The sequence below is a fragment of the Microcebus murinus genome, chromosome 20 (assembly GCF_040939455.1).
Source record: "Microcebus murinus isolate Inina chromosome 20, M.murinus_Inina_mat1.0, whole genome shotgun sequence".
Taxonomy (NCBI): domain Eukaryota; kingdom Metazoa; phylum Chordata; class Mammalia; order Primates; family Cheirogaleidae; genus Microcebus; species Microcebus murinus.
In genome coordinates this window covers 35,913,777-35,927,532 of record NC_134123.1, presented here as the reverse complement: position 1 = coordinate 35,927,532, position 13,756 = coordinate 35,913,777, and the positions used below count along the sequence as shown (strand labels likewise).

General features: G+C 53.2%; 1 protein-coding gene across 1 annotated transcript in view; it reads right to left on the bottom strand.

Moving 5' to 3' along the window:
- SPIRE2 (spire type actin nucleation factor 2) overlaps positions 1–13,219 on the bottom strand; it is a 36,290-nt gene extending 23,071 nt beyond the window's left edge. Inside the window, exons 1-2 of the mRNA XM_075995904.1 lie at positions 12,962–13,219; positions 195–235 (exon numbers count right to left, since the gene is read on the bottom strand). Coding sequence (XP_075852019.1) covers positions 195–235; positions 12,962–13,196 — 276 coding nt within the window. The 5' untranslated portion in view covers positions 13,197–13,219. The remainder of the gene's footprint in view (positions 1–194; positions 236–12,961) is intronic.
- Positions 13,220–13,756: the final 537 nt, after the last annotated feature.

Here is a 13,756-nt window from a genome sequence, read left to right as displayed (position 1 = left end):
GACACCAGCGGGCTCCCCACCGTCCGCCTTCCGTGAACAGCTTCTTCACCAAGCCCCTTCAGTGAAGCCCTTGAGCGTTTTATCTGTGCCATGCCTCGCTGAACCAATTGGGCAACTTTACATACTTTATATTGCAGGATACAGGCAGGTTTTAATACGTATCAACTTAATCTTTGAAATTGGGTTAAAAATACCTGGGCTTCTGAGCTGGCTGGTGGCACCATGGTTGACGGCTCTGCAAGAGAAGAGAGAGAGTCAAGGTGTGTGCTGATGTCACCAAGGACTCTGGGGGACGGTGCTGTCCACCTGCCTCCCCGCCCCCATGGACGTGACAGCACATCCCCAGAGTCTCTGTCAGAACCCCAGGAAGTTTACAACAGGCCAAGCCACTCGGTCATTTGAAGGGACATCTACAAGACCCAGCGCCAGCCAGCTCTGGGCAAGACGCCAGGGTGCGGGGGGCCAGGAGAGCATTGAGGGCCCTGCCCGCAGAGGGCTGGTGCTGACAGACTGCGGCCACTCTGCGGTGAAGGCTCAGAAGGGACAGGCAGCCCCCGGGGACCGGGGACCGGGAATCTGCCCCCAGGGAGGCTGGGCTGGGGAAGAGCCTGAGAAGAGACGGGGCCAGAGAGCGCCTTAGCTCAGTCACATCTGCAGGAAAGACGCCGTAGTATGCAGTGAGACGTTCCGATTGCCTAGACCTGAGGCTGTGCACCCCGAAATCGCAGCACAGTCAGATGAAAACCCCCCGGCTCAGTGGCAAGCTTTGCTGCAGAGCTCCTAGCAGCTGAACCACGTATGTCAGCAGCTGACCACAAACCCCGAGATTTGGGGATTCCCCCCCCAGACTGTTTGCACCTCTGGGAAAATGAGTCCCAGGTTGGGGTGCAGATGGAAGCCAGACTCTTAGGTATTTTATTCATTTAAACAAGGCACTGAGGGGCGCCAAGCAGTGGGCACTCACTCACGTAACCCGCACACACCCCTGGAGGTAGGCTATTCTGCACCCACTTCACAGATGAGGAAAGGGAGGCCCACAAGGTATCCCAGCTGGTCAGTGGTGTGCCAGGAACCAGGCCAGGCCAGGGAACCCAGGATCTGTGCTCCCAGCCACTCCCCAAGCCTCCTCCCTGCCAGGGCCTCCCAAGATTTCATGGTGGGTGAGTTGCGGAAAATCCACCCACTTGTACAACCTTCCTTGACTTAAGCACTCGGGCAGAACTGTGTTAGGATGTGAACTTCAGCTGCCTTAGATTGTTTCTGGAATGAGGTGAGATTAAAAAAAAAAAAAAAAAAGGCTGGGCGTAGAGGCTCACGCCTGTAATCCTAGCACTCTGGGAGGCCAAGGCGGGAGAATCGCCCAAGGTCAGGAGTTCAAAATCAGCCTGAGCAAGAGCAAGACCCCGTCTCTACTAAAAAATGGAAAGAAATTAATTGGCCAACTAAAAATATGGAAAAAATTAGCCAGGCATGGTGGTGCGTGCCTGTAGTCCCAGCTACTCGGGAGGCTGAGGCAGGAGGGTTGCTTGAGCCCAGGAGGTGGAGGTTGCTGTGAGCGAGGCTGACGCCACGGCACTCTAGCCTGGGCAACAGAGTGAGACTCTGTCTCAAAAAAAAAAAAAAACAAACATGAAATCGTCTGCTAAGTGAACCTGCTAACGCCGCAAATATTTTCAAAATGCCATCAAGAACCAGGAAGATTGCCAAAGATAAAGGGCGTCTATACTGGGCAGATCCATTAAAATAATGGAAAACAATCCACTCCCCACCATCAGTGGACTTAAAAAGTGCACAGCAAGCAGGGCACTGTGGAAGGACTGGTGTCCCCAGGGCCTGTGTGGCCCCTGGCCCAGTTGGGCACGAAATCAGATCCAAGACAAAGTGTTTCCTGCAAGAGCCCAGTGCCCCAAGTCACCGTGGTGTCCAGGAAGGGCTAACCAGTGACCGACACTCACAGACGGAGCAGTTCCCATCAGGGTCCTCAGCCCACGGACACTTTCTGGTTGGAATGCTTTTAATGTGTATGACCCTGGCTTAAATAGTCCACACATTAACAAAAACACGCCAAAATTAAGTGTTCGTGAATCTGATTGCACTTTACGTGGCAAGGATGTGGGGGGTCTTTGGGCTTTGATGAGAAAACTGCAGCCCGGTGAGATATGGGGGCTGATGGAGGCTGAGCCTGGAACTCTTTGCTCGGATGACACAAAACCAGCAAATGAATTACTGTGGCCTCAATCTGCACAGCTACTCTGGGAGGTTGGTGCCGTGATTCCCTCGTTACAGATGAGGAAATGGAGGCTCAGGCAGATTGAGAAACTCACCCAAGACCACACCGCTAGTCTATGGCCAAGCTGGGCCACCACACCCCCCCAGCACTGCCAGACCCCAGAGCACAGTTTCCTGACCACCCAGCTGGAACGTCCCAGGTACAACTGCATAGAGCTGCCACGAACTTGTCACCAATGTGGTCACACAGGATTATGCAAACGGTCTTTCGCTTGCTTTAAAAACTCCCTGCAGGGGAGGGCAGACGAGGCGGTGAGGACTGAGGAGTTGTCATTAGGTCGGTTAAAGCCACATCAAGCCGGGAGCTGGGACCGGACACCTGGTTCCCACCAGCAGCATCCCGACCTCGGCAAAGGGCTAAGATTCCCCCGAGTGCTTGCTTCTCCCTGGAGGGAAGTCCAAGCCTCTCCAGGACAAAAGCAGAGCCACTCTGTTTCCTTTTGTGTGAAATAACAGACGAGGAGGAATCAAGACACTCAGACATGTGTTTGAAACAGTCCTGTGGCGGCCGGGCGCGGTGGCTCACGCCTGTAATCCTAGCACTCTGGGAGGCCGAGGCGGGAGGATTGCTTGAGGTCAGGAGTTTGAAACCAGCCTGAGCAAGAGCGAGACCCCCGTGTCTACTATAAATAGAAAGAAATTAATTGGCAAACTAATATATATAGAAAAAATTAGCCAGGCATGGTGGCGCATGCCTGTAGTCCCAGCTACTCAGGAGGCTGAGACAGAAGGATCTCTTGAGCCCAGGAGTCTGAGGTTGCTGTGAGCTAGGCTGATGCCACGGCACTTACTCTAGCCTAGGCAACAAAGACTCTGTCTCAAAAAAACAAAAAGAAAAGAAAAGAAACAGTCCTGTGTCATGGGGGTCAAAGGTGGCAGGTGTTATTTGGAGGAGAGGCGTCCACAGGGCTTTTGCAGCCTGGAGCTCCCCATCCACAGCAGCTCCATGAGCAGGTGCTACCACCTGGCACAGGGTGGCACAGCAAGTCCCCTGCAGCTTCCGTATGCCTGGGAGGCCAGCCCAGCCTGGCAAGGGGGTCACAGGTCAGATGAGGTCAGATTCTGACCGACCTGTGGTCATTGGGCTCAGAGTGACTCACCCACTGTCCTCACTTTCTCACCTGCAGGACAGAGATGACCTGCCCGATCTAACGCATGGTGTTACCACCTCAAAGAGCAGGTGAGGTAACATGCAGAGCCGCTGCCTGACGTGGAGCATGTGGCCAGGCCATGAGGGCAGTGTTGGGACCGCCAGGGCCCACTGGCCAGGCTCAGCCCACGGGCATCCTGCCCCTGACTCTGTTAGGTTTGGGGCCAGGACAGGGATGGATGTGGAGAAGCCTGCACTGTCCGCAGGTGACGGGCACGAAGCCCCTTCCACCGCCCAGAGGAAGGAGACCTCACGCGTCTTGGGAAGACCACGGCATTTGGCTACACCAGATGCCCCCCAAGTCTGGCCCCCAAAGTGCTTAAATATCGACAGCAAGTGAAGCCCGTCTCTCGCGCCAGAGAGGCCTCCTGCCTTGCCACGTCCCAGGCTTGGTGCCCGTGTGGCACAGCCAGGACCTGGTGACTACCGCCAGGAAGGCAAGCTGCAAGGACTCAAAACTCACAAACTCGGGGGGCAGGTATATACATACATAATGAGTGAGATGTGCACCATCTGGGGGATGGTCATGCTGGAAACTCAGACTTGTGGGGGAAGAGGGGGAAAGGGCATTTATTCAAACCTTAAAATCTGTACCCCCATAATATGCCAAAATAAAAAAAACCAAAAACCTCACACCCTCCTCTCACCTGTCCACATGCCTAGAGGGCACCCTCACCTGGTGGGACACCCACAGAACCACCCACCGCTGCACCCTTCCCAACAGCAAAACACGAGACGCAGAAATGCCCACTGAAGACACGTGGGGACATCCACATGGGGACACCGGGCAGCCATGAGAAAGGAGGAGGCCGGGCACAGTGGCTCACGCCTGTAATCCCAGCACTCTGGGAGGCCAAGGTGGGTGGATCATTTGAGCTCAGGAGTTTGAGACCAGTTATGAGCAAGAGTGAGACCCCATCTCTACTAAAAATAGAAAGAAATGAATTGGCCAACTAAAAATATATAGAAAACATTAGCCGGGCCTGGTAGCACATGCCTGTAGTCCCAGCTATTCAGGAGGCTGAGGGAGGAGGATTGCTTGAGCCCAGGAGCCTGAGGTTGCCGTGAGCTAGGCTGACGCCACGGCACTCACTCTAGCCCAGACAACAAAGTGAGACTCTGTCTCAATAAAAAAAAGAAAAAAAAAAAAGAAATTAATTGGTCAACTAAAAATATATAGAAAAAATTAACCGGGCATGGTGGCGCATGCCTGTAGTCCCAGCTACTCCGGAGGCTGAGGCAGGAGGATCGCTTGAGCCCAGGAATTGGAGGTTGCTGTGAGCTAGGCTGATGCCATGGCACTCTAGTCCAGGCAACAGAGTGAGACTCTGTCTCAAAATAATAATAAGTTGTAAACATATGCTTGTTCTACTGTCAAGAAATTAATTTTTAAAACTTGACACCCTACATCAGGAAGCATCAGCCTTTGAAAACAGGCTGGTGAGGGCAGGTAACCGAAGCCCCGAGGGGAAATGCCTGCCCGAAACCAGGAAGTCTGTGTGCGTTTGGCACACAGAGCTCTCTGGGTCAAAGGATGCATGTGCCTGCGGTGTGGACTCCTGCGTTCCATCTCCACCCACTTCTCCATGAACGCACACGCTCCACTCGGGGCTCCCACGGCAGGTTCCTTCTGGCAAGAGCCTCCAGCCCCCCAGGCACCGATGCTCGAGGGGACCCCAGTCAGGAGACCGGTGTAGCCAAAGCACGGCCCTGCACAGCTGAGTAGCACTCGCTGACCCTCTGCATTTTTTTTTTTTTTAAACCGAGTCTCACTCTGTTGCCCAGGCTAGAGTGAGTGCTGTGGCATCAGCCTAGCTCACAGCAACCTCCACCTCCTGGGCTCAAGCGATCCTCCTGCCTCAGCCTCCCGAGTAGCTGGGACTACAGGCATGCACCACCATGCCTGGCTAATTTTTTCTATTATATATTAGTTGGCCAATTAATTTCTTTCTATTTATAGTAGAGACGGGGTCTCACTCTTGCTCAGGCTGGTTTCGAACTCCTGACCTCAAGCAATCTGCCCACCTCGGCCTCCCAGAGTGCTAGGATTACAGGCGTGAGCCACTGCGCCCAGCCAGCATTTTTTTTTTTTTTTTTTGAGACAGAGTCCCGTAAACCCACTGGTGAAATAGGACCCTGCTCAAGTGTAAGAGGAACCACAATTCCAGAACTTTCATGGCAACTGAGGCATCAGACAGCTTTGGAAAACGGATTCCTGGACACTGCAGAGATCTGCTGGCCTGGGATATGGGGTAGGGAACAGGGGGTGGGGGAGGGGGCTCATTTCTCGCAGATCCAGGTGTGGCAGGGCCCTCACGGCAAAGGTGACAGAGACTTATCAGTGAATGTTCACTTAGGATTCATGCAATTCATCATATTAAATTTCAGTATTGAATTCTGGTTAATCACGCATATGCTGAACTATTTAGGGGAAGTATCCTGATATCTACAATGTCCTTCAAATACATCAGAAACATGATAGAAGGAAGAATGGAGGCAGCCAGGCGCAGTGGCTCACACCTGTAATCCCAGCATTCTGGGAGGCCGAGGTGGAAGGACTGCCTGAGTCCAGGAGTTGGAAACCAGCGTGGGCAACATTGTGAGACCCCGTCTCTACAAAAACATTTTAAAAATTAGCCAGGCGTGGTGGTGCCTGTAGTCCCAGCTACTCAGGAGGCTGAGGCAGGAGGATCGCTTGAGCCCAGGAGTCTGAGCTCTGAGTTGCTGTGAGCTAGGCTGACGCAACGGCACTATAGCCCGGGCAACAGAGTGAGACTCTATCTCAAAAAAAAAAAAAAAAAAAGGCTGGGCATGGTGGCTCACGCCTGTAATCCTAGCACTCTGGGAGGCTGGGCGGGGGGGATTGCTCAAGTTCAGGAGTTTGAAACCAGCCTGAGCGAGACCCCGTCTCTACTAAAAATAGAAATTAATTGACCAACTAAAAATATATATACAAAAAATTAGCCGGGCATGGTAGCGCATGCCTGTAGTCCCAGCTACTTGGGAGGCTGAGGCAGTAGGCTTGCTTGAGCCCAGGAGTTTGAGGTTGCTGTGAGCTAGGCTGACGCCATGGCACTCACTCTAGCCTGGGCAACAAAGTGAGACTCTGTCTCAAAAAAAAAAAAAAAAAAGACACAGGTGACTGTGTCCTTTCTGGGGCAGAGACACCATTCTTCATGGATACCAGGGTGGTGGCAGGTGGGGCGTGGGAGAGCCCAGAGGTGGCAGTGAGGTGGGGGCTGTGTGAACCAAACCTCAAGAGCCCCACAGGGACCCCAAGAACCCCTTGAGATTCAAAGCCACCTCCTAAAAGCACGGAACTTGCAAACGACTGGCCAGGCTGGGGCCAGCCCAAACAGTCACAGGGGCGACACTTACTGAAGTCATGGGGACAGCCAGCCCCGGGCACGGCAGTTTCGCAGGTGTCTAGGAAGAGGAAGCACGTTGCTAGAGGATTACCTCCCTGTGCCGTGACCCTTGCCCAGAGGTGAGACTACATCGGGAATTTTATCTACCAACACAGCCGGCTCACACACAGACACACCCAGGTGGCACACCGGCACGCCCAGGTCGCACCTGCACCCACACCCCCCTCCCGCACGCACAGTGGCCAGGCGCCCGCCACGCCCCATCCAGCTCCCTGAGCCCTGGCTTCTGTTTCCTGAGTGGGCTTGCCCAGGGATGGAGGACATTTCACAAGAAATGGGCCTGGGGCCGGGCGAGGTGGCTCACACCTGTAATTGTTGCACTCTGGCAGCCCAAGGCAGCAGAATCGCTTGAGGTCAGGAGTTCAAGACCAGCCTGAGCGAGATGAGATCCCATCTCTGCTAAAAACAGAAAAATTGGCCGGGCGTGGTGGCTCACACCTGTGATTCTGGTATTCTGGAAGGCCGAGGAGTTCAAGATCAGGAGTTCAAAACCAGCCTGAGCAAGAGTGAGATCCCCATCTCTACTACAAATAGAAAGAAATTATTTGGCCAACTAAAAATATATAGAAAAAATTAGCCAGGCATGGTGGCACATGCCTGTAGTCCCAGCTACTCGGAAGGCTGAGGCAGCAGGATCGCTTGAGCCCAGGAGTTTGAGGTTGCTGTGAGCTAGGCTGATGCCACGGCACTCTAGCCCGGGCAACAGAAGTGAGACTCTGTCTCAAAAAAATAAAATAGATAAATTATTAAAACAGCTTTTTATTGGCACAAGAACAGGGACATTGACCAGTGGAACAGAACAGAGAACCCAGATATAAAACTATCTTCATATAGCTAACTAATCTTCGACAAAGCAGACAAAAACATACACTGGGGAAAAGAATCATTCAATAAATGGTGCTGGGAAAACTGGATAGCCACATGTAGAAGACTGAAACAAGACCCACACCTTTCACCTCTCACAAAAATCAACTCACGCTGGGTAACAGACTTGAACCTTAGATGTGAAACTATTAGAATTCTGGAGGAAAATGTTGGAAATACTCTTCTACACAGTGGCCTAGGCAAAGAATTTATGAAGACGACCCCAAAGGCAATCACAACAGCAACAAAAATAAACAAATGGGACCTGATCAAATTAAAAAGCTTCTGCACAGCCAAAGAAACTGTCAAGAGAGCAAACAGACAACCCACAGAATGGGAGAAAAGTTTTGCAAGCTACACATCTGATAAGGGGCTGATAACTAGAATCTATTTAGAACTCAAGAAAATCAGCAAGAAAAAATCAAACAACTCTATCAAAAAATGGGCAAAGAACATGAACAGAAACTTCTCAAAAAGACAGAATAATGGCCAACAAACATATGAAAAAATGTTCAACATCTCTAATCATCAGGGAAATGCAAATCAAAACCACAATGAGATATCACTTAACTCCAGTGAGAATGGCCTTTATCAAAAAGTCCCCAAACAACAAATGCTGGCGTGGATGCGGAGAGAGAGGAACACTCCTACACTGCTGGTGGGACTGCAAACTAGTTCATCCTCTGTGGAAAGTAATATGGAGATACCTCAAAGTGATACAAGTAGATCTACCATTTGATCCAGCAATTCCACTACTGAGCATCTACCCAAAAGATCAAAAGTCACTTTATGAAAAAGACACATGCACTTGAATGTTTATAGCAGCACAATTCACAATTGCAAAGCTGTGGAAACAACCCAAGTGCCCATCAATTAATGAGTGGATTAATAAAATGTGGTATATGTATACCATGGAATACTACTCAGCTTTAGGAAACAATGGTGAGGCCGGGTGCAGTGGCTCACGCCTGTAATCCTAGCACTCTGGGAGGCAGAGGCGGGTGGATTGCTAAAGTTCAGGAGTTTGAGACCAGCCTGAGCAAAAGCGAGACCCTGTCTCTACTATAAATAGAAAGAAATTAATTGGCCAACTAATATGTGTAGAAAAAATTAGCCGGGCATGGTGGTGCATGCCTGTAGTCCCAGCTACTCGGGAGGCTGAGGCAGAAGGATCGCTTGAGCCCAGGAGTTTGAGGTTGCTGTGAGCTAGGCTGACGCCAAGGCACTCACTCTAGCCTGGGCAACAAAGTAAGACTCTGTGTCAAAAAAAAAAAAAAAAAAGAAAAGAAACAATGGTGATATAGCACCTCTTGTATATTCTGATACAGCTGGAACCCATTCTACTAAGTGAAGTATCTCAAGAATGGAAAAACAAGCACCACATGTACTCACCAGCAAATTGGTGTTAACGGATCAACACCTAAGTGGACATATAGGAGTAACATTTATCGGGTGTCGGGAGGGTGGGAGGGGGGAGGAGGGGATGGGTATATACAATCACAACGATTAAGATATGCAACGTTTGGGGGATGGACACACTTGAAGCTCTTACTCGAGGGGGAAAGGGGGCATGGGCAATATATGTAACCTTTACACTTGTATCCCCATAATATGGTAAAATTTTAAAAAAAATTTTAATTATGAATGATATAAAAGCCAAAAAAAAAAAATTATCTGGGCTTGGCGGTGCACACCTGACTTCAAATGATCCTCCCACCTCAGCCTCCCAGAGTGGTAGAATTACAGGAGTGAGCCACTGGCCTAGGCCCATTTTCCCACTTTCAAAAAAAGGCTTCCCAAGCCAGGTGCAGGGGCTGTTGCCTGGGAGGCTGAGGCTGGGGGATTGCTTGAGGCCAGGATTTTGAGACCAGCCTGGGCAAAACAGCAAGACCCTATCTCTACAAAAAAATAAAACAAAAAACATCAGCTGGCTGTGGTGGCATGTGCCTTCAGTCCCAGCTACTCAGGAGGCTCAGGCAGGAGTATTGCTTGAGCCCAGGAGTTTGAGGTCGCAATGAGCTATGATCACACCACTGTACTCTACCCAGGGGGACAAAGTGAGACCCTGACTCCTAAAAAAAAAAAAAAAAAGGCTTCCAAGCAGTATGGCAGTTATGAAGTCTTCAAATTAAAGATTAGGAAATTTATTCCAGTCATTTTTTCTAATTTTAGCTTGGAAATGAGAAGTACCACTTGTATGCTAAGATAATATTATTCATCCTCTGAAATATGGTTTAGTTTGTTGGTTTTTTTCAAAGTTATTTTAAATATTTACTTACTGCCTAGATGCACTTAGCAGATGACAGCTACTGATGGCCTGGTACAATAAGTTGAGAAATTCAATTGGCATAAAAAACTGAGACTAAAAAGCTGACAAGTGAAATGTGGACATTGTCCTGATTGTTATTTACAGGAAAAAAACACACATATATCTTCTAGTGAATTTACTAATCGCTCAAGACCCAGGGAAATACTGAATTAGCCCCCTTTGGGGAGAAAGTTGGTCTAAAGTTTTAGCTAATTCACGGAAGCTCAACAAGGACAGAAGAGAAAGTTCAAGTTAATATATTTTCCTTGATCCTTAAAGAGGCAGCAAGTTCACCTTTTGGAGATACGTTTATGAACAGAAACCAAAGATCTTACTGCGTAGAAAGTGAAACTGGCTCCCTGACACCACAGGCTGCACCTACCCCTAAAGGTCAGCACAGACCTTCAACAGTGCCCACCTGACCTGTGAACCCAGCCAGGAATTGATGCCAAGTCCATGCGACCCTGGGGGCAGAGGGGTGGAAGGAACTTGAACACTGCTACTCTGGATACCCCTCTTCAGAGAGTACCAACAGGAAACATGCTTGTCCTGTGCTCAGTGTTAACCAGCGGCTGTGATCAGTGGCAAACCATGTACCATGGTGCCTCAGTTTCCCCATCTTTAAAATCAGAGGGTCAGACCAGGCGCAGTGGCTCACGCCTGTAATCCTAGCACTCTGGGAGGCCGAGACAGGAGGATTGCTTAAGCCCAGGAGTTTGAGGTTGCTGTCAGCTACGCTGACGCCATGGCACTCACTCTAGCCTGGGCAACAAAGTGAGACTCTGTCTCAAAAAAAAAAAAAAAAAGAAAAGAAAAGAGTAGGCCGGGCGTGACAGCTCACACCTGTAATCCTAGCACTCTGGGAGGCTGAGGCGGGCAGATTACTGAAGGTCAGGAGTTCGAAACCAGCCTGAGCAAGAGCGAGACCCCATCTCTACTAAAAATAGAAAGAAATTAATTGGCCAACTAAAAATATATAGAAAAAATTAGCCGGGCATGGTGGCACACACCTGTAGTCCCAGCTACTCGGGAGGCTGAGGCAGGAGGATTGCTTGAGCCCAGGAGTTGGAGGTTGCTGTGAGCTAGGCTGACGCCACAGCACTCACTCTAGCCTGGGCAACAGAGTGAGACGCTGTCTCAAAAAAAAAAAAAATCAGAGAGTCAGACCAAGCAGGCTCACTGTGGTCTTGTCTTGCTCTGCAGTGGCAGAAGCCAGACCTGGGGTGGAGCCCAGGAATGACAATAACAGAGCTACAGGAGAGACTCTCTCTGTGAACACGGGGACCCCAGGGCCCCAGTGGTGATGTCCGGCCATCAGGCATCTGTCCTCCCGGCCCAGCCTCTGAAAGACAGCATGGCAGCAGGAGAAAAGCAGGAGCCCTGGAGCCAGATCCTGCCACTTCCTGAGTAAGCCTTGGCTTACCTGAGCTGAGAACAACACCGTGAGAGCCTGGTCTCTGACAGCTCTCACCTGCCAAAGGTATCGGTGCTTTTTGAGCAAAATGGAGCAAAAGGCAGGGGTGTGGAGGGAGGCCAGAGCTGGGTGCACGGAGGACATGGTGGGGAAACACAGTGAGGGCCCCAGGTGGGGATAGCGGACACCTCAATTTTTTTTGTTTAATATTAATTTTTTTTAAATTTTATTTCCTTTTCTCCGTAGGGAAAACTCTGAATGCCAAGGACCCCTCGCTTTGAGGACACTGTGGGTGCTTCCATCTGGCTCTGCCCTGGTCCCGCTGAGGCCTCCCCAGAAGCCTGCATGGGAGGGTTTCTGCAAACCCACTGGACGGAGGCCAGGCTGCCTCTGTGTGCTCCCCGACAGTACACCAGCTTTGGGTAATATCATCACATGCCCCGCACCGGCACTGCCGGTCTCCAGAGAAGCAGCAACTTTTTTTTTTTTTTTAAAGAAAGAGAATAAATAGGGGCTGGGCCCGGTGGCTCATGGCTGTCATCCTAACACTCTGGGAGGCCCAGGCAGGAGGACTGCTCAAGATCAGGAGTTCAAAACCAGCCTGAGCAAGAGCGAGACCCCATTTCTACTAAAAATAGAAAGAAAATTAATTGGCCAACTAAAATATATAGAAAAAAATTAGCCTGGCATGGTGGCGCGTGCCTGTAGTCCCAGCTACTCGGGAGGCTGAGGCAGCAGGATCGCTTGAGCCCAGGAGTTGGAGGTTGCTGTGAGCTAGGCTGACGCCACAGCACTCTAGCCTGGGCAACAGAGTGAGACTCTCTCAAAAAAAAACAAACAAAGAACAACGACAAAAAAGAAAACGAAAGAAGGTAAATAATCACTGAAAGTCACCATTCTGAATAGACTTCAAATATCGATCAAGGGTTTGTAATCATTGGTTCTCCTTGATGGCCAAGAGTAGAAACCGAAGCAGGTCGTCCTCCAAATTTTACGCACCCTACTCGCTCTCTCAACGAAACCCAGGACACTGGTGCCGGTTCCGCCCGGATTCCGAGTGTCCCACGGCCCCCACCCACCCTGCACTCCGGAGCCCGAGCTCAGAGAGGACGCTTCCGTCTCCCGCCCGCTCGGGTCTGGTACGGCGGGTACCGGGCGCCGCCGCCGCCCGCACAGGAGCAACAGGGTCCGCGCCCCACGAGTCCCCGGCAGGAAAGACGCAGCCCGAGGCCTGCACACCCCGAAGCACGGGCAGAACTGGGGACAGAACTGGGCGCTCCCCGACCCCGCGGACGGCGCTCAGGACCGGGCCAAGCCCTCCCCCGGGACAGCGCGCCCGGCCGCAGGCACCGGGGCGCCCGCAGAGGGGTCCGGGTGGGCGCGGCGTCCCAGGCCGGACCGCAGGACCGGGCTCCGGGCCCCGGCGAGCGAGGGGCTCCCGGGCCGGGACGGGGAGGGCGGGGAGGGGCCCGGAGCCGCGCGCGGGGCGGGGACGCCGCCAGCCTCACCCGCGGGCGCGGGCCGCGCGCCGACCGAGCCGTCCCTGCGCAGCAGGATGTCCGCCGTGTCCCGGATGCGGCGCCGGCCCCGCGCGCCCCGCAGCCCGCGGCAGCCCTGGAAGCACACGGCCCACGCCTGCTCCTCGTTGATGGGCTGCTCGTAGGCGCGCAGCACCTCCTCCAGGGACAGCTCCCACGGCTCGGGCCGCGCCGCCGCCCCCGCGCCGCCGCCCGCGCGGGCCATGCCGGCCGGTCACCGCCGCCCGCGCGCCGGGCCGGTCCCCATCGCGGCCGCGGGGCGACGCACCGGCCGAGCGGGGGGCGGGTCCGCGCGTCGTCATCCCGCGCCCCGCCCCGCGCGAGCCCGCAGGTGAGGGCGGGGGCAGAGCGGAGAGGGAGGGGGCGGGGCGCAGGGGGCGGGGCCGGTCTGGGGGGCGGGGCGGAGCCGGGGCGGGGGTCGCGGAACCGAGATGGAGGGGGAGTGACGCTGCTGGCGCGGGCGGGTCTGGGGCGGGGGCAGAACGCAGGGGGAGGGGCGCGGGGGGCGCGGGCGGGGGGTGCAGAACGGAGATGGGGGAGGAGGGGCGCGGGGGGGCGAGGGCGGGGGGTGCAGAACCGAGATGGAGGAGGCGGGGCGCGGGGGGGGCGAGGGCGGGGGGTGCAGAACGGAGAAGGAGGGGGAGGGGCGCGGGGGGCGAGGGCGGGCTGGTCCGGGGTGGGGGCTGGGTGTGCGAAGGAGGGGGCGCGGGCGTGGCCCGGGCGTTGGGCAGAACCGAGATGGAGGGGGAGGGGCGTAGGGGCCGG